The sequence below is a fragment of the Ammospiza caudacuta genome, chromosome 3 (genome assembly GCF_027887145.1).
Source record: "Ammospiza caudacuta isolate bAmmCau1 chromosome 3, bAmmCau1.pri, whole genome shotgun sequence".
In the NCBI taxonomy this organism is placed as follows: Eukaryota; Metazoa; Chordata; class Aves; order Passeriformes; family Passerellidae; genus Ammospiza; species Ammospiza caudacuta.
The window spans coordinates 52569977-52588846 of record NC_080595.1 but is presented as its reverse complement, the minus strand read 5'-3'; the positions used below and the strand labels follow the sequence as shown (position 1 = coordinate 52588846).

General features: G+C 35.7%; 1 protein-coding gene across 1 annotated transcript in view; it reads left to right on the top strand.

The window, feature by feature from the left end:
- UTRN (utrophin) overlaps window positions 1-18870 on the top strand; it is a 341981-nt gene that overhangs the window by 132303 nt on the left and 190808 nt on the right. Inside the window, exons 41-50 of the mRNA XM_058801643.1 lie at window positions 1165-1356; window positions 3161-3333; window positions 7349-7499; window positions 8813-8988; window positions 9864-9999; window positions 11006-11155; window positions 12315-12399; window positions 13943-14148; window positions 15277-15394; window positions 18558-18763. Of these exons, the coding sequence (XP_058657626.1) occupies window positions 1165-1356; window positions 3161-3333; window positions 7349-7499; window positions 8813-8988; window positions 9864-9999; window positions 11006-11155; window positions 12315-12399; window positions 13943-14148; window positions 15277-15394; window positions 18558-18763 (1593 nt within the window). The remainder of the gene's footprint in view (window positions 1-1164; window positions 1357-3160; window positions 3334-7348; window positions 7500-8812; window positions 8989-9863; window positions 10000-11005; window positions 11156-12314; window positions 12400-13942; window positions 14149-15276; window positions 15395-18557; window positions 18764-18870) is intronic.

Genomic DNA, 18870 nt, shown 5'->3' with positions numbered 1-18870 from the left:
ATGTTAGGTTCCTGTTAATTTGAGTGACATATTTGAAATTGTCAGAAGCATGTGAAGGAGGAAGATATAGACACGTGTTTGCAAGCCACTTGGTTTTAATATTTTATTGGTTGTCAGCTCTGCTAGAGATTTTCATGTGTACACCCAGCCCAGACAAATTGCAAAGTAAAATTCACTGGCTGAAATTGCTTTGAGCATACATTTATTCTTCACTCTTTAGAGTGTTCTTAGCTGTTAGTAAATCCCACAGTCCCGTGCCTCTGTCTTGCTTGATTCACTCACCAAGTGCAACATGGTGATTTAAAGTTGCTTGAGTTCTTCAGTATTTGGAAGTGGGCTTTATTTTATTTGATAATTTGAAAGAACTAGGCTATTTTCAGAGATGGTAACAGAATTCCGTTTGACAAGAAACATTTTCTGCTAAAATGTTTTCTTTCAGTGTGCTTTACCTGCCTCTGCTAATTTTTGCCAGGCGTGGCAGAGGGATAGTTTCCTGTAGCAATCTTCCCAATGTTTCAGATCCAGCCCTCTATTAGTGAGCCAAGAAAAAGCTGCATTAAATTACTGTTCTTACTCTTATCTGCTAACATGGTACTTGGCTAGATAGCCTAGTCTTGCAGCCAGAGCAGAAAACAATTGGCAAGCTCTGGAGGAGTTACTGCCTTTTATTGCTGCAAAATATTGGACTACTGGTGGAGCACTAATTTATTTTTAAAAAAATGGTTAGAAAATGTGGGTGGGGATGCCTATTGAAAAGAATATGGATGGGAAAAATAAGTGTTTCAGTAAATTGGTATCTTGGCAAAGAAGGAAGCAGAGTGGATTGTAACACTAGATAACGGCTCAATCAAGAAGTGTTATTTCTGGAAATTGTAAGGATCAAGTTAAGAGAAACAGTGGTACCCTTCCCATTGCTTGGAGTTTTAATCAAGAATAATAGAGTCATTTTGAAGCATGATATCAACTTTTTCCTAACTTTTTAAATAAACAAACTGTCTTGTGCAGGACTTGCAGCTTTCTGAATGAATGTAATCTTGCTAGAAAGGCCTTTATTTTCTTTTCGAATGTAGAAAAGGAATTATTCTGAATATAGTTTATTGATTTAGGATTTTTTAATAAAATTGATTGTTGCTTGAATTATAAAATGAATTTTCATGTTTTCAGGCAATCCCTGTCCAGCAGAGCTTGAAAGGCCAATTTGCTACAGGAGTTAGGACCTTGCCTTTCTCAGCTGAGTACTTGGTTGAAATCAACAAAGTTTTGCTGGCCATGGCTGATGTTGAATTGCTGCTCAATGCACCAGAGCTGAATACTGGCATCTATGAAGATTTTTCAGCTCAGGAAGATGCACTGAAGGTACTGCATGCCTAAGCATTATATTCAGAGTGGAGAAGGGAAACAGCAGAAGAAAGGCCACCACCCTAACAACTCTATTACTACATTTGTGGTTTTGCTTGGTGTATACAAGATCAATATACACTGGAAACTAAAAAATGATAGCTCTTTTGGCTATTTTTTTTTTCTATGCATAATCTGGATACAAAGTGTAGCAGCATGAAAACTGGGTAGGAGGTTGAGGGAGCAAGGTTTAATTTGTTGTAGATGCTTGTTTGCCATCATAGTCTACATAATACTTAAAGAAATGCTGAAGCCAATCTCCTTGCATTCCTGCTTGATAGCCATAATACAGCTGCTGTTCTTAGGTCATGTGAAAGCAATTGCTCAAATAGGAATAGGAGAAAGGGTGATTTTTGTCTTTTTATGAAGTTGTGTATGAAGCCACAAGATGATGGTACCTGTTGTGATGAGCAAAACAGCAATATTGTTTCAGTTTTAAGCTCCTCCATCTTATTGTCAGCCAGTGGATTAGCTTGTGTGATTTATAGTGAGGAAATAGTTGAGGACCTCGACTTTTTCAAAAGGAGATGAAGAAATCATGCTTGAAAATACTGAATCCTCCTGTCAAATATGAGCTGAGTGTGGAGAAGTATGAGCCCTGGTTAATTCTTACCATACAAAAGAGTGTGAAATAGAGTCCCTCAGAAAACATCCATTGGAGTTGGTAATTACACATGGCATGGTGCAGGGTAGGTGTACCTCTCTGGACTGGAAATCATAGCAGGGTCCATGTGTCATATCTGAGGTGTAGTTGGGCTCTGCCTCTCACTAAGAGCTAGATTGGCTGTTTCAGCAGCTGCTATGTAGGTCCTTAAAAGCTTTGCAGAATTCCGGTCCACTTTTCTGACATGCTTTCCTTTCTGCTGTGCACATGCTTCCATTTTTCATGTTTTGGTTTTTTTATGTTTTTTATAAAACCAAATATGGGAATGGTGCCAGCCTTTGACAAAGGGGGAAGCCTTTGTTTTGTTGATGAAATTCTCTTAACCCTGCTTACTCTGCTTCTGTGCTGCCTTGAGTGCAGTTAGGAGTGGTTATGTTAAGACAGGTTGAAAATACTTTTGGTATTTTTGGTGCAGGTGTCTCATCTGATTTGAAGTTTTGATATAGCTTTCAGAAAAAGCAAATAGCAGAGCATAAAATTTTTAGAAGCATTACTCTTTTAAATTCAAAAAGATAAGTAAATTCCACTGTCTGCATGGACTATTTGTCTTCTGAATACCAAGGCAGTCTTACAACAATATCTGGTTTAAAGGAATTTTCACATAATAGTTCAGTGGTATTTGAAATGGATTACTTTAACTTTGTCATTTAAAGGTAAAACCTTTGTGCAGCCTTATGCTTTTGCAATTCTGTGCATATGGGAGTTTACGTGAAGCATGATGAAGTTGCATTTTGTGGTCCATTTTTTTACATGAGGAAAGAGTATGTATAGTGACATGGGTAGATTTGTTTAATAGTGAAGCTAGTGTAATTTTGAGAAGTATGGTGTGCCCTTTACCTTAGGAACAAATTAGATATGTATGAATTATTACATCCTTTTCATAAATACCTGAAAAGGATACATGTTTAAATGGTATGATGAGCTATTTAGTTCATTTGCTAAAACTGATTTAAACTGTAAATGTTACTGTGGTCATGGTCTTACTGTAGATGCTGATTTTTGGGAAACAATTTTGAAAATATTATCTTTTGCTATTTTTCTTTTATTTCCTGCTGGTGTTAACTTTACTAATGACTTGTGCCATTACTGTACTCGCAGAACATAAAAGATATTTTGGATAAACTAGGGGATCAAATTGCAGTAATACATGAAAAGCAGCCTGATGTTATATTGGAAGCATCTGGACCTGAGGCAATACAAATAGGAGATGCACTAACACAGCTGAATGCAGAATGGGACAGAATTAATAGAATGTACAATGATCGTAAGTGGTAAGTCAAGCATGATTGGTCTCTGTGGCCATGTAAATACTTTATGTACGTGTTTATATAAGTGTTTTTCAAATGTACCTTAATGATGAAGATGAGTTTGGGAGTTGTCAGCTTTTATTTGTTGGTATTACAAAATAATTTCCAGAATTATTGAATGTTGAAACTGTTAACATGGAAATTGAAGTTTGGCTGCTTTCATGAGGCTCATTGTTTCTAGTCTGTGAGATACAATGTTTTGTTTATGGAATGTAAAATTTTGGTTTTGTAAAGGCATCACAAAGCAAAGTTCTAGTAGAATAATGTTGAGTAGGACATCTTTTTATAAAGAATTCAAGGCTGATTTTTTTTTTTTTTTTTGTTTTTTGAAGGAAGGATGCAATTTGAAAGAATAGGGTTTTTAAAATACAGCACCTATGACAGTTGTCAATAATATTTGTTGTAAGTATTTGAAGATGAGAGATGACCTGATTAGAAAATTTTGTTGTTAGGAAAACAAAAGAATACTAAAATAAGTGCTTAAGAGATATGTATTTCTAATTTCCTTGCCACAAATAGGTGTAATTTCACTTGGGCAAAAAGTTTGATTTCTCCCTAACCCTTATAGAAGAGACAATAAACTTTTTACATTATCTGAATCAGTTTTAAATCTTTAAAAACAAACTCAATACCACTTAGTAATTCTTGGGAAAGTGTATTAGAGGAATATTTCAAATTGGAATTTGTAAAAGTGTCAAAGCACATGTTCGGGAAGTTACCACTAAACTGAAGGTGCTCATGCTGCAAGCAGCAGTGTACACAAAGATTGCTGCTATGCAAAAAAACCCCTTAATGACTGAAAATTATATAGTAACATTTAAAATTAAATGCAAAGGCTTAAACTGAAATTCCTTTGCTTTTACAGCATTTCCTTTTTAATGATGATGTAAGGTAATGGATGATGCAGAAGTTTTGTAGGGCATAAGGTATGCCAAACTATGTTTGCTTGCTTTGTAGCACCAGAAATCTGATATCAAACACATGTGGCAGTGTATTTTTAAGACGTGTTTTTAGGAAGAGTGTGTATTACATAAGCAGGTGTTTCCAACTCTTTCTCAGAGGATATAAAAATCAGTTTGTGTGGGGATATAAAAATCAGTTTGTAGTATCATCCAAATAGAGACTTCCAGAAATTCTGGGCTCCTGGATGAGTGAAGGATCAAGATTTCTAATAACTCAGCAGGCAATGTTGTTTCACTGTGGGTTCTTCAATCAGAAAGCAGTGATGCCAGATATGTAGAGCTTTGTGCTCTTGCTGGGTGCTTGTGGTCACCTGCTGAATTTGGAAACAACTGCTCCCGAATCTGGTGCCTGTCCATATTTATATGCCTGTAGCTATAGTATTGTCCTCATAGATACTGTATGCACTAAGCTTTAGTTATGTCTTTTTTTCCACTTGAAGCTTACTTGGAAAGCTTTAACTAATGTTAACATTTTGTAAGTTAACTAATGTTAACATTTTGTGAGTACAGTTGAATTTGCTACTCAAATTTACTTTGATTAAGTAGCCAGGGCTAACCAGAAACCTAGTCTTCTTATTGAGAAAGGTAAGTGAATCAAAGAGTAAGTTCAGTGTTTATGAATAAGTGGCAAAATGCAACAGATTGCCTCTTCAGTCACTTTGCTGATACAAATTAAGCTTGACCGTCATAAAGTTTGTAAAGCTCTTCATATTAATGAGAATAATATTGGGCTTCATTTTCATACAAAAAGGGACTACTGGACTACTAATTTAGATAAATGATATGTAGCTTCTTGCATATATAAAATGCTGTAATTTTAATAGAAGCATGCTTTTTGATCACTGAAGATGTTATTAATTGCAATATTAAAATGGCATTAGTATTTTTAAACCCTTTCTGTTACAAAGAAGAATTCATAGTTTAAGCTTGCTTTTACCAGTGTTACACTAAGTGTAAGCTGGATAACTATCTCCTTAATCATCTTTGGCTTTTTTCTATGTCTGGAGTGGGTGGAAATTTTGACAAAATTAGAAGAAGCAGCATCTGAAGCCTCTGGCAAAAGATTGATTTAGTTTTCAGAGGTAGTAAAGATTTTGTGATTGAATGCCAGCTAAGTAGTTAAACCTTTGGTAAATGCTCTGATGAAGCCAAGCACAAGTTTAATTCAACTTTACTTATCAAAGCTTCTAAGTAGTCAACTAAATCCAGCTGACTGCATTTGCATTTGGACGTGTGTAGAGTAAAAAGTGTGGATTTTGTATGTATATATAGACTTAATGTTTGTAACTGCACTGGTTTGATAGGTGTGCTCATTTTGCTGTGGATTTTCTCCCAGTGCTAAGTGTTGATGACTTGGAAACAGTGGATTCCTGCAGAGGAGGCGAATGATGGCCAAGTTTTGGTGCAATAGTCACAGGAATTTGATACTTTTAGCTTTCAGATGAGGCAGTCTGTAGGGGAATAGCAGCACATGCATGTGACTCAAAACTGAGGTGGAACTTTGCTCATTGCTCAAAATACTGATGGAGCTGTAGTCCCACAACAGAAATGGTGCAAGTTAAAACTTTGTACCTCAGTGTTCTCTGAAGTTTTAAATTTTGTATTCTGAGAAAGTCATGTGGCCAAAACTCCCTGAAAAACTGTAATTTTTAAGGAAGCCTATAAAACCTTCTTTTAATCTATTTTAAGTGCTTAGAATGTATCTTATTAAGTGTGGGATGAGTACTGTTATGAAACAATATGCTTGGACTGAAACATATGTGAGAAATAAAGGGACACTGAAATTTGTGGTCAGTGTACAGGTTGGTCTAGGGTGTTAAATCAAGGTATGTGCTGAAACTGAAATGGTAGAACTAGGAGATAAGGTTAGAAACATTAAAGTGAAGATTTTTAAGACTTCTTTAAATCTTAAATTTTTAAGACGTCTTCCAAGACTTTTTAATTGGCTAATAATAATAACAACAAATAAGCCCTGTATATGTCAAAAATATGGATCTTATGTAAAATGAGATTTAATTTTGATGAAATTAATCTCAGTTAAAAAAAAAAAGTTGCAATGGTAGCCCTTTAAAGTTTGGTTTTAGAGATCTTTATTATGCTGGTAATTTCAGATTGTATCCATATATGTGCAATAACCCTGGTGTCTTTACGGTTGCAATTATTTGCAATTGTTTGCAGTAATAGGCTGCAAATGACATAGTTCCTCAGTCAAAACAGAGGGTTCTCTGATTAACAGTAGTCTTGGCCTCTTAGGTCTTTAAAGATGACCATTTTTGTTAGTTGGGAATAGTTAATAATCAACAAATAGAAAACAAGCCACTCCATTCCTTTCTGACATGTTTTTCTCATGCTCTTACTTTGGTAGCTCGTTAACATAACCGAACTCTCATTTTATCAGAAACAAATTTCTGACTATGGTTATTCTGTTCCATGCAAGAACATGTTGCCCTTCAAATTAGGCAACACATTAATTTGAGGCTGCAAAGATGATGACAATGAAGTATCTGTTAAATTATTGTGTGATTAAATGCTATAAGACCTACTTATGTGTGCTCACTGATAATACTATATAATCAAATATATAATCAAAATCACCTTCACTTAATAAATCCTGGGCACCAGCACCCCATTTCCTCCTCATGAAGGAGAAAAAAAATCTGAGCAATTAATCATATTTCATATTTTACACTGTTTGATAGCTGAACTGTTTCACTATAAAGGAGGGAAGGGTTCTGCAGACCAACTTGATGTAGCTAATCAATCTTTATTTTTTAAGTGATAGAACAAGTTTGCTGAGGACTGCCCTTTCTTCCTTCAGCTGGAAGTTAATGACAGTCTGTGCTGTTGGCTTTCTCCAGCTGCTACTGTGCCAAGAAGCCTTCAGTACTAGGACTTGGTTAGCCAGGCTGTGTGTTAGTCTTTCTGTTCTGCAAGGCAAATTTCTGCTCACTGGGGTGGGATTCCTCGCCTTCTAGCTGAAATTTTGGCTGATTTTTCACTCCTGTGTTTTCCCACAGTTGCTTTGACAGAGCCATTGAGGCGTGGAGGCAGTTCCACTGCGATCTCAACGATCTCTCCCACTGGATCGCGGAGGCTGAAGCGTTATTGGCCGACGCGCGCGGGCCCGATGGCAGCCTGGAGCTGCAGGCAGCTGGGCTGCATCAGCAGGTACGTGGGACTGGAGCAGAAAATGAGCAAGCTGGAAACAGTCTAGAGTTTAGTCTAAATTTGTAGTTTTATAGATAGACATATGGATTTGCAGAGGCTGTGCTATTACACTTCAAAGAGCAGTAACTCTTAACATTTCTATTTTGGCTGCAGTTTAAAATTTATTCTTGGGGAAGAACTCAACTCCTGCTTATAGTATGGGGTTATATGATCACTCTTAGTATGGATTGGTTTGAGATAATTTGATAATTCAAATGTTGGCATGATTTTTCAGTTTATAAGTTTTGTTAAGGCTTCAAAAATATTTTAATCAGATAAAAGATCCAGTGTAATATTTCACTTACTTTTGACTCATAATTGAAAAAAAAATGGACCCCAAAAAGGTCATTTATAACTTAGCAAATTGTTTATTTAAATGAATGTATTTTGGAGATACTGCCGTGTGTAAACAATCTAGAAAAAGAAGATTCCAATTACAGGGGTCTTAGGTGTGATTTTTTTTTTTTTTCAGATTTTGGTTCTGGAATTTAGTTCCCTGATATTTTTTTATTTTACTTCCTTTTAAATAAGGAGAAGAGAGCATAACTTTAAGGATCAGATTTTTCTTTTGAGAGTATTAGGTATCCAAGTGTCAATGTGTGTTCTGAAAGAAAACTATGTTCTGTCTAAGACACAGCTTCTGTTTTATCCTTGTTGCTGCTTGAAGTTTTCTTCTGATGCGTTGTACTTCTCTTTTTTGAATCATCTTATTCCTAATCTAGTTGCAAATAAATTTTTGCTAACAGTGTAGGACTTTTGTAGTCATTAGGGATGTTTGAAGATTTAATCCCAATATCTTCTGACTTTCTTTATCTTCATAGATTTTCCATGGTGTCTGGGACCATGGCAGCGCTGCCATAAATATCTTAGTTAAAATACTCTGAAGGTAAAGAAATATTTGGGATACAGATCATGAAAAGACCTAGTTAAAAGTCAAACGATCGGTTAGAACTACTAGGAAGCGCTGTACATAAAGAGAAAAGGATGAGTGTTGATTTCAGAACTGGTGACCTGAATGAATTCTTGTGATTCTTTGTAATATTCATAGCCTAATTTGTGTCACTATCTTCTTATGACACCTAGAAAATTGAATTACATTCAATAAAAGAACATTAATAACTTTGTCAACAGCATCCATTTTGAAGTAAGATGGTTTTAAGTGCCTCTTTTAGTAAAATAATATGCACCCAGGGTTCATCCTGCATATCAGGAGCCAGATCAAAGTCACTTCAGGTCAGTAATAAAATTCTGTGTGGCTTTTATGTTTCTGACAGGAACTTGAAGAGGGAGTCACCAGCCATCAGACCAGTATTTCAGCATTGAACAGAACTGGGGAGGGGATCATACAGAAGCTGTCTGCTACAGACGGGAGCTTCCTACAGGAGAAACTGGCAGGATTGAATAGACGTTGGAAAGCAATCACAACAGAGGTCATGGATAGACAACAAAGGTAATAAGTTAATCAAAAATTTGGATGTCTGAACAGATGCAATAAGTAGAATTTCATTGAGCAGACGCTGGGAGAGAGAGTGCATTCTATTGCACGCTGTTATTAATCTGAACTTTCCTAATGTTTGGAGCTCTGCTTTGAACTGTCGTCTAGAACAAATTTCTCATAAATCCACCTGAAGTTGACTGCTTAGTAAGTCTTTGTTTAGAACAACTCACAAAATGACAACCACAAAACTTTTTTTACAGTTTCCCTTTGTTTTAAAAATAATATCCTTATAAAGCCAGGCTTTTTAAAGAATAATTTCTCAGCTACTTTCTCTGACTGAAGCTGAACTTGTAAGTACCTTACACTAAGTTTTGTTTTATTACTGACAGAGATACGCTAATTGAACCAATTTGTACAGTTCTTAGATTTCCACTATATTGTAAAGTAAGAACTTAATGTAATTACATGTTTTTAACAGCTCCTGATATGTTTAGGAATAAAATAGGATCTTGCTTAGTTATTTAGTTTGAGAAATTTCATTAAAGTTTTATGTGATTTAGTGGAAGTATTATATATGTCCCTAAAACCTCCAGGGGAAAAATTCAGTGACCTTATAATGATTAGGCCTGAAGGTGTTGTCATTACTATCACTTACATTTAATGTTTTCTGTAGTCTTTAAAAGTCTGTTTTATGACTTTGGAACTAAAATTTGTCTGGTTTTAAGGCAATAGTATTTATTTGTAAATATCTTGCATTTTAATGAGGGTGGTAGTCTTTTGATGATAAAATGAATTCTTTAAAATTCTTCAAGCACTGAAAAAAGTTGACCATGACATCAGAAGTAATTTAGGACTGATTTGCTGGACTTCTGGTTTTGCTTTTTAAGGCTAAAAGGAGAGAACCAGCAGCTGATAGAGTACAGGAAGAAGCTTGATGAGCTGCGTTGTTGGTTGGAAAATGTAGAAAATGCTCTGGACACAAGATTTACATTCAACCATGAAGAAAACTTGCAAGAATTACAGGCAAGACTGATTAGTGTGTAAATATGTATACATCTGTATGTCTTGTGTAAAGCATGGCTTTTGAGGAGGGTAGTTTTTATATTGTGAACAGCGAAAGACATATTATGGTTGTGTGAGACAATTTTGTGAGATTTCTTACATAGGCAAGCTGTAGCTCGAAATGAAGTTGGGTTGAGTTGGTAACTGGTATGTAGCCAGAAGATGGTGTCTGTGTGAGAGACAGTGAGAAATAGATATATTGCTGATAGAATTTAGTGAGTAGAATTTCACTGGAGTTGATGTGTATTTGTCAACTTTTAAATTGCTAAAATCTATAGAAAAAAAGCTGATAACCCTAAAGGGTAAGTAACAACATTGTCCCATTTACTGGGCAGTTGTAATAATCTCTTATGTGTGTAAGATTTTATCTAATTTGTTTTTTAAACTGTAAGGATTTTGGCCATTTTAAGTAAGTTGTGTGCATATGTATGTGTTTTTCCTGTTTTGTGTCTCGCTTTGACAACAAAACATCTTTGGTTTATAGAATGTGTGAAAGAAAAAGTTTCTGAAATCCTAAAAGAATGAGAGGAGCAGTCAGTGCAACTAACCTGCTTGCTTGTTTCTTAAAAATCATTAATTTAAAAAAAGGCAACCAAAAACCCCAACGAACCCCCAACCAACCTCTTTTAGACCAAATCTAAGATGGAAGGCCTGAATAAGTGTTTATAAATTATGTAAAGTAGTTGCAATTGTGTTTGCCTAAATAAATTCCCTCATGTCAGTTGAATATTTCCTGCTTGTCATCAAAGTGTAATTTTTCTTGTCATCTACCTTAATATAAATGCTGGAAGTGAAAGTTAATAAATATTTCAGTAATTTCTAGATCAAGCACAGAAACCAAAATTGGAGCTTCTCTGTGTATGTTCAGGGAAAGGTCTAACATTGGAATTAAAAGAAAGCTTACCTCCTCCTTTAATTAAGCATGTATGCATTTTATTTCAGTCTATAACTCTTCTGTCCATTTTAGGTCTTAAGTGACGAGATGGAAGTTCTGGGTGACAAACTGGAATGGCTGAACAGAACTGAATCTGAAGTACTGTTGGATAAAAATATTGATCTTCAGGAAAAAACCAAGCTTTCTGATTGCCTGCGGTCCCTCAAAGCGAGGTGGAATAAGGTATGCATTTCTTTAGCATTGGGTACTTGAGGTTGAAAACAGAATGGTGTACTTGGAATGATTGTTTTCCTTTTCATGTATCTGTGACATGTGGCATGTACATAAAATGATTAGGGAACCATACAGGCTTGATGAGGAAATAAACCCCAAACCACTTACACATGAAAATACTGATGGACATTTTTCCATCAGATTGAGTTAATTTGGTTAGCTTAGGTTTTTCTGTTTCCTTTTTTCTTGTATTGGCTCTCTTTTCTTTTTTTTTTGAAAGATGGATCACAAGTATCAGCTGAATCAAAAATATTTTGTTTATTTGAGTCAAACAGTAAGTATTAACTTGAAATTCAGAGTTAGAGTAAATCTTTACTATATAGGAAAGTTGAATGCTTGTAGCAGTTAAGAGGAAAAGAAATAAAGCTGTGGTAGAGCTTAGAAAATCTTACCAAGTGTATCTGTGATTCTTCTTAAACATTACTGTAAATTAGAAACTAATGTGCTCAATCTCATTGGCAAGGCTGGTTGTAGTAAAGCAAGATTTTTTTCAAGCAAAGCCTGGAGATCCAAATGAAAAAATTAAATTATTTTAATTATTTTATGGGTGACAGATGTAAGAATTTATTGAGGAAATGGGCTTTTGATAGTTCAGGGAAAGAAAAAGATGTGTTTTTACCAACTCAGCCATGAAAATAGGGACTCCCCCACTGCTTTGAGCACTATGTTTTCATCACTGACTTTAAAAAACTTAGAAAGCATATAGGCACATTTGTTTTCACTACAGTGGAGTTGTAACACTTTTTTTTTTGTCAGTTCTCTGTTTCTTTACTTTGTGTGACTGACAACAAATCATGCTTTGCATTGTCTTTTCTTCAAAGTATTTTCAAATAATTAGTTATAGTTTTGGTGCCTAGAATGTAAAAACCATGTAAACATGGTTTAACTGTGTAAACAGCCTGTCCACAGCAATTTATTTCTTTTCAATATTTAGGTGTTACACTAGGATGTATGGAAAAAACACTTTAGTTTTTATTGTTTTTTAAAGAATACCTTCCAAAAATTAATTAAAATATATCTGAGGCATGGTGTAGAGTATTTTGTCTTTTAATAATTGCCATTAATATAGGTTGTGTTACTGTTTTTATTTCTCTCTGCTGGGCTGTAGGTGTTCAGAGAAATGCCTGACAAAGTGAGAGAGTTGGAGGCATTTGTTGGGCAGTCCCGTTTTGTTACAAAGACAAAGCCTCCTGGTGAGTGATTGATCCTTCTGTTCTGCTTAATTGTCTTGAGTGTAATCCTGTTTGCAGTCAAAAGTAATTAAAAAAGAAAATAAACTCTAAGAACTTAAATAAATAAGAAATGTTGAAGCATTGTGTTGAACTTGCGGCTGCCTTCTCATTGCCGTGGAGGAGAGGGAATATTTGGGTAGTGAAGAAGTCGCTCTACTCTTCAGGACTGGGGGAGTCTTTTGGAGTTTCTCTAAGAGTTTTGAAATTGAGAAATTTTTATAAAGCTTAGGCCTCCTCATCAGGACTAGGTAGAGAGTAAAAACAAAATAGCTGTATTTGTGACATAGCTGTGTCTGTGTTTTCTGTGTTTTGTTTCCTGTGGATTTGTGTTCATGCTTTTTACTAATTAAGATGCACTAGAAGCTTTCCATACAGCTAATTATTTGTAAAGTAACTCTTGCATGTGGATTTTTTGCTGTCTTCTAAATAAAGACCATTCTGCTTCTTTTGGCTCGGTTAGAGGGCCAGATGGGTCTCCCTTATCTGCTAGGTACTTACCTTTCTGAATGTTTTAGGGAAAGCTGTCTAAATATGTGTTCTTTTATCAGATGCTGACACTGGTCATATTTTCAAGTTGTTGGAGTCAGTTCAGCAAATACAGATTGTAAATAAAATGCCCAGGTCTCCCTTTTGGAAATTTAGGCAAAGACGACAGCCCTTGCCTGAAAAAATTTGCAACTCAAACCTCAGTAAATTAACTCAAATTGTTTTTTTTAAATTTCAGAATCAGTAAACAAAATTTGAGGCAAACCAACTTCTGTTTAATCCTTTCAAAACCTTGAATTCAGCTTGTTATCCTTTCATACAATGTGTTTGTTAAAACTCCTGTGTTTCGTTGTTTGAGGGAAGTGTGAAATATTCATGCTGCAGTTTGATGTTAGTGTTTCTTGGAACAAGAACACAACTTCTGGAGTGAATCTTACTATTCATTCAGCTCGTTTCTCACTTCTTTCTTGTGTCAGGTTAAAAAGAGAGGAAGATGTGACTGAACTAGTGGGCATCTGTCCCTTCTTCAGACAGTTGTGTAATGCCAAGTCCATGAAGCATCTGTTCCAGAAGCTTCACTTGTGCTTAAGTGAATTCTGAGCCAAGAGTGGAGAAGACCTTTTTGCTACATAGTACAAAACTGAGGAAGACAGCTTTAGATGTTTATCTTAAACAAAAATATTGGGCTTTATGCTTAATAAATGTCAATGAGTGTTTAGCTTCTTTCCATTAGGTTTAATGTAATTTTGTCTTTGCAAGTTTTCATCTTGTTTTTTTTGAATTTAGGTGGAATCATTTGGGTGAGTCTTTTTGGCATGCAGTAAGAAAATAGCTGCCTTAAAGGTTCATAAGTCTCATTACTTAGTTTCTGGTTGTTAAAATACAATTTTTGCTGTGCTTTCTCTGTAGATGCTGTTACATATTTATAGAAATTACAAAAAGCCCCTTGTAATTCTAAGAACTGCTCGTGTGGCCATGACTACTTTTGCTTTAACAGAACCCCCACACTCTGTTTCAGATATCCAAGAGGTGGTGCTAGCATCTTCTTCATTGGAAATTCCTGTTCAGACTCAGCAGGCTTTGGAACTTTCTGCACCTGCTGATCTGGACAAAACTAGAACTGAGCTGGCTGACTGGTTGGTGCTGATTGACCAGATGCTCAAGTCAAACATAGTCACTGTGGGAAATACTGAAGAGATCAATCGGACTATTACACGAATGAAAGTATGTGCTTTTGTGAAGGCTAGTAGAAAATTGTTTCACATTTTAATAGTTCTTACATTCACTAAAGAAGCTAAAAGCAATAACATGTTTTTAAGGGGAAAAAACCCCTGACTGCAGCTAAATGCATAACACGAAAGTTACACTTGAAATGCTCTTATTATACTCCTTTCTCCTTCAGAGCCGTTTTCTGTTTATTCTTGTGTCCCTATGTGAGCTTGGCTCACAGTTACTTTTTTGTTTAAAATGAAGAAATTGGAGAATACCTCCTGGCATCTTTTGGGGTTTGTAATAGTTGATTTACACGGAAGACTTTAGAGCAGCTTCATGTCTGCTTAGTGGGTGATCTTTGATTCACTCTTTACTGGTTTCTAATGAGTTTTGTTTGCTGTAGTTACACTAAACTGATTTCCAGAGACATGCTAAGAGGATTAAAAGTTGTAACATAAATGCTTATGATGTAAATGTTTATTTCTGTTGATAGCTCATGCCATGTTGAACCGTGACTAAGAGCAGTATAAGTGAGATGTATGCTGCTGTTAAAGTTCATTTTATTTGACTTAATGTCGATTAACTAAGTGTAGAGTTAAAGCTGTAGGCTAAACAAGTGCTAAACTGTTTCTGTGAGTATCTCACACATAGTCTGGAATTTGGAAGAATAACATGATGTAGCTTTTGAAACACTTTCTTTTAACTTGTAATATTCTGGTATATGAAGAGAACAATGTTTTATAGAGCAACAATATATAGTCTGATTATTCCTTCCAGTTTTTGTTCTTCACTTTCCCCTGCACCCACTGCTGCTTCTGATACATATAAATGAATCTTGGTTAGGAAAAAAATAAGTTATGGAAACTTATATGAAAATAAGTCTATGAAGAATAGATATTGGAAAACATTGTGCAACAACTGTGGTAACAGTGTGGTTTGATAGGTTAACCTTCACCTCTGGATTTTCAGTAACTGCAATTTACAATATTTTAGCCTTTTAGTGCAGTGCTATTATACTGTGACAGTTCAAGGGTCACAATAATGATGGGACCAGCTATATAGTTGTGGAAACGTGTGTGTTTTTTACCTAAATAATACAGATGAATTTAACTATTTTCTACTTTTTGGACTTAAAAACAGATAACCAATGCAGATATGGACCATCGCCACCCTCAGCTTGATTCTGTTTTTACATTGGCTCAGAATTTGAAAAATAAAACTTCCAGTTCAGACATCAGGACAGAGATCACAGAAAAAAGTAAGTTAATCCATCCTATGTTTGCAAATACATTGTTTTTATGGCAGTAAAAAATCTTCATGTCTTTTTCCAAAATTATTGATTGGGTATAGCTGAAGTTGCCTTCCTTGAAAAAGAAACCTTGGCAATTAAGTGACTTTCACTTAAACAGTGTAATGAAAATTCCTGGAACAAGAATTGCCTCTTGTTTTTTGACTGGCTGATTTTTCAAGTATGAAGGTCAATAGTTTTGCTGGGATTTTTAAATATTTTGTGAAGAATTTGGGTTTCTTCACAGCCACAGACCCAGGGTTGAGGATTTTATTTATTGAGAAAAGGAGCTAATCATGTTTCTTTTTTTGTTGAGCTCTGAGGCACTGGACAGTTAAAAACATGAATGTATTGACTTTAGGACAATGACTTTGTGTGTACTTTAAAAATCGTTCACTGAGAGTAGAGATTTTAATTAACTGACACATACTTGAAAATTTAATTTCCAATTTAAAGGTCTCCACTCCCTTTGAAAATTTATTTTACTTGTACTTAAGAAATGTACAGTTGTCATAATGTGAAACTTATGGACAGTCTGTTTTTTTAAGTCTTAAGCTTTGCTCATTGCTAAGATGAGAAATTTCATGCAGCAGGGAATACCATAGTTAGATGTAAAAATGGAAAGATATATTTTTTTATATTCTCCTCTGTAATGTAGTTTTCCTTCACTCGATCTGCATTAATTTCTTTGGTGTCCATAAGACTTGATGGAGATGATGTGGTCAGACGGGAAGCCCAAAGATGGGTGGTTTTTCTGGGGGTCTGAGGAGATGACATCTGCTGTCTGAGGTTCACAGACTATAGACTGGTGGGGGCAGTAAGATTCAAAAGCAACTTGGTTTTGCTGTCACTCAGAACTCAGGGGGAGGTGGAAACTCAGGGCAGTTAGGATAATAACCACGGGAGTCAGTCAACAAGGGGACATGGGGTCAGTCACAAAATGTTCAGGATTCTTCAGAAAAGCTGAACAAGAAGTAAAGGACTATGTGTTGAAGTTTGAGTTCCCCTATAGTCATGCACATCCAGAGTGGGAAAAAAGAAGTTTTATGTGGTGCCATGGATTAAGCTTCCAGTAGATACTTTGGATGTGTGTGAAGATTTTCTGTCTATCATGAAACATGAAAATTGAAGGTTTTGTTACCACTGACTTATGTTAAGAAAAGCTGGCTCTTTGAAGAAAAGTGAAACTCTGGCCTGCTTATGCACCTCTTTGTTTAAACACTGAGTATGTATAGACACTGAATATATATCAGAATGTATCAATGTCCTACAACCTTCTGGAAGTCTGCTGTGTGTCATCAGATGAAGCATAATTACTCAAATTGATAGGAGCAGAGAAACAGCAAAGCTTCCTTCTCTGGAACTTCGCTCCCAATTTTTGGGACACTTAGAATTGAAACTTTATTGGCACTTAGAATTGAAAAAAGTCTCATCAGAAATTCCTTCTAGTTTTTCTGTCTGTGATATCAGGCTGGTGCCCATACTTTTTCAAGTATATTTTTCAGAACAACTTTTTCTAGGAACTTACCTCTTAAACCCACCAAGTTCTGAGGCTACCAGGAATGTCACTATTTTTCTGTCCTGTTTGCAGGAGGTAGAGAAAAGGATAGATATGTCAGCAGTGTAGAGAGTAAGGTTAATCTGTCCATTAATAAGAAAAAGTATATAAATAATATTTCTTCTATAATACCAATACTACTATGTGAACATCAAATATCTGTGCTTGAAAATTAATCCACAAGCTGCCTGTGGGTTGAAAGGGATGAATCTATATTGCAGAAATTACTAGGTTTGTCTACCAGTTCGGTGTAGTGATATTTACTCTGACAGGTGGGCTTTGCTGCCCCAGTCTTTGAGAGCTTTGTGGAACTAAACAGAATATTGTTGAATGTATTAAAGTTAAGAGATTTTTTCAAGCAGATGAAGCACAATGGCTTTGTTTAATTGCAAAAGGTTAGAAAAATGTAAATCACTTAAATGGTTTCAATTTTAGTGCAACCTTTAGCGTTTTGCTTCATGGAAAATTGAAGTGACTTGAGCATCAAGATTGTTAATTTTTTAATAAAACTGTGTACTTACTGTTAAAATAAATACATTTGTTTAGTCTTACGTACTGTGTACCTGTTTCTCATGAGAGTAGTGAGATGCTCAGGAAATCCAGCTTAGTCTTTTTTGGTTTTACTTTTTCCCATTAACTTTTTTACAACATTCTTTTTTTATCACACTCTTTAGTGATATAATTTGTTCCCTGTAACTATCACAACAGGTAGTAGAGAAACGGGTTTCCAGCTCTATAGACTTTCAAGTAATATACTTGCTTTAATGGTCTTGTATCCAGGAAAATGTATGATGCCATGCATTTCTCTCCAAAGACATATTCACTGCTTTTTGTGATGCACTATTTTTGTTCTAGGCTCTTGTGTTTTTTACTCCTTGTTTATTAAAGGTTAAGTGTGTTTATCCATCATCTAATGAAACTATTTATTGAGAGAGGAATGGAATTCCTTCCACTTGAAGGGAGTGGGGTGTAACCAATAACTTCTCTCTTCTGCTAGGTTATCTACTAAATTCTATAGAAACCTGTGCTGGAGTTAAATTGCCAAAGTAGTTTGTTTACCTTGTGGAATGTTTCTACATTGGCCAAAATTGCAGTGTAGGTGCCATGAGACAGTGGTCAGGAATGCTCAGTTTGCTTTATACAAACTGTCCAAACAGTATTTATTTATTTGTTTCTACCAGTTTAAGTTATAGATGCAAAAAGATGACTTATTGCTTCTAATATCTTAAAATCACCCTAAAATTGTGCTCCTTGGAGCCCTGCTGCTGGCATATCTCTGCTGTAAAGTTTCCTATATGTGTGGACTTTAAAAGTGAATAATGACTTTGAAATATACCAGAAAAAATAGTTGTTACTTGTATGATGTCTTACTCAAACAAGAGGAAGCCGAACACCTGATTTTTCATTTGCTTCTGTGAATATGTCAACTAGACGGCGAACTAAAATACTGAATATTGAGACTATTGTATTTGAGAATGTGTTCTATTATTGCCTTTTGCCCTGAAGATTAGGAGGTAGCTATGGCTACTTTTTCACTTGCCTCATATTTTTCACGTTCCGTGTTGTCCTCTGCAGTGGAGAAGCTGAAGAACCAGTGGGACAGCACCCAGCACAGCGTGGAGGTGCGGCAGCAGCAGCTGAAGCACATGCTGGCACACAGCCTGCAGTGGCACGAGCAGAGGCAGGAGATGGAGCACCTCATGGAGCAGTGCGAGATCCGCCTGCGAGGGCTCCTGCAGGCCCCAAAAGAGATGCTGGCCAAATACGTTGCAGAGAGCAAAGTAAGACCACTTATGCTTCCTTTTTTGCCGTACTAGATTCCTGAGTCTATGTAATGCTACTACATTCAATTGATGAGTGGATGCGCAATTTAGTTGTTGTACTATTT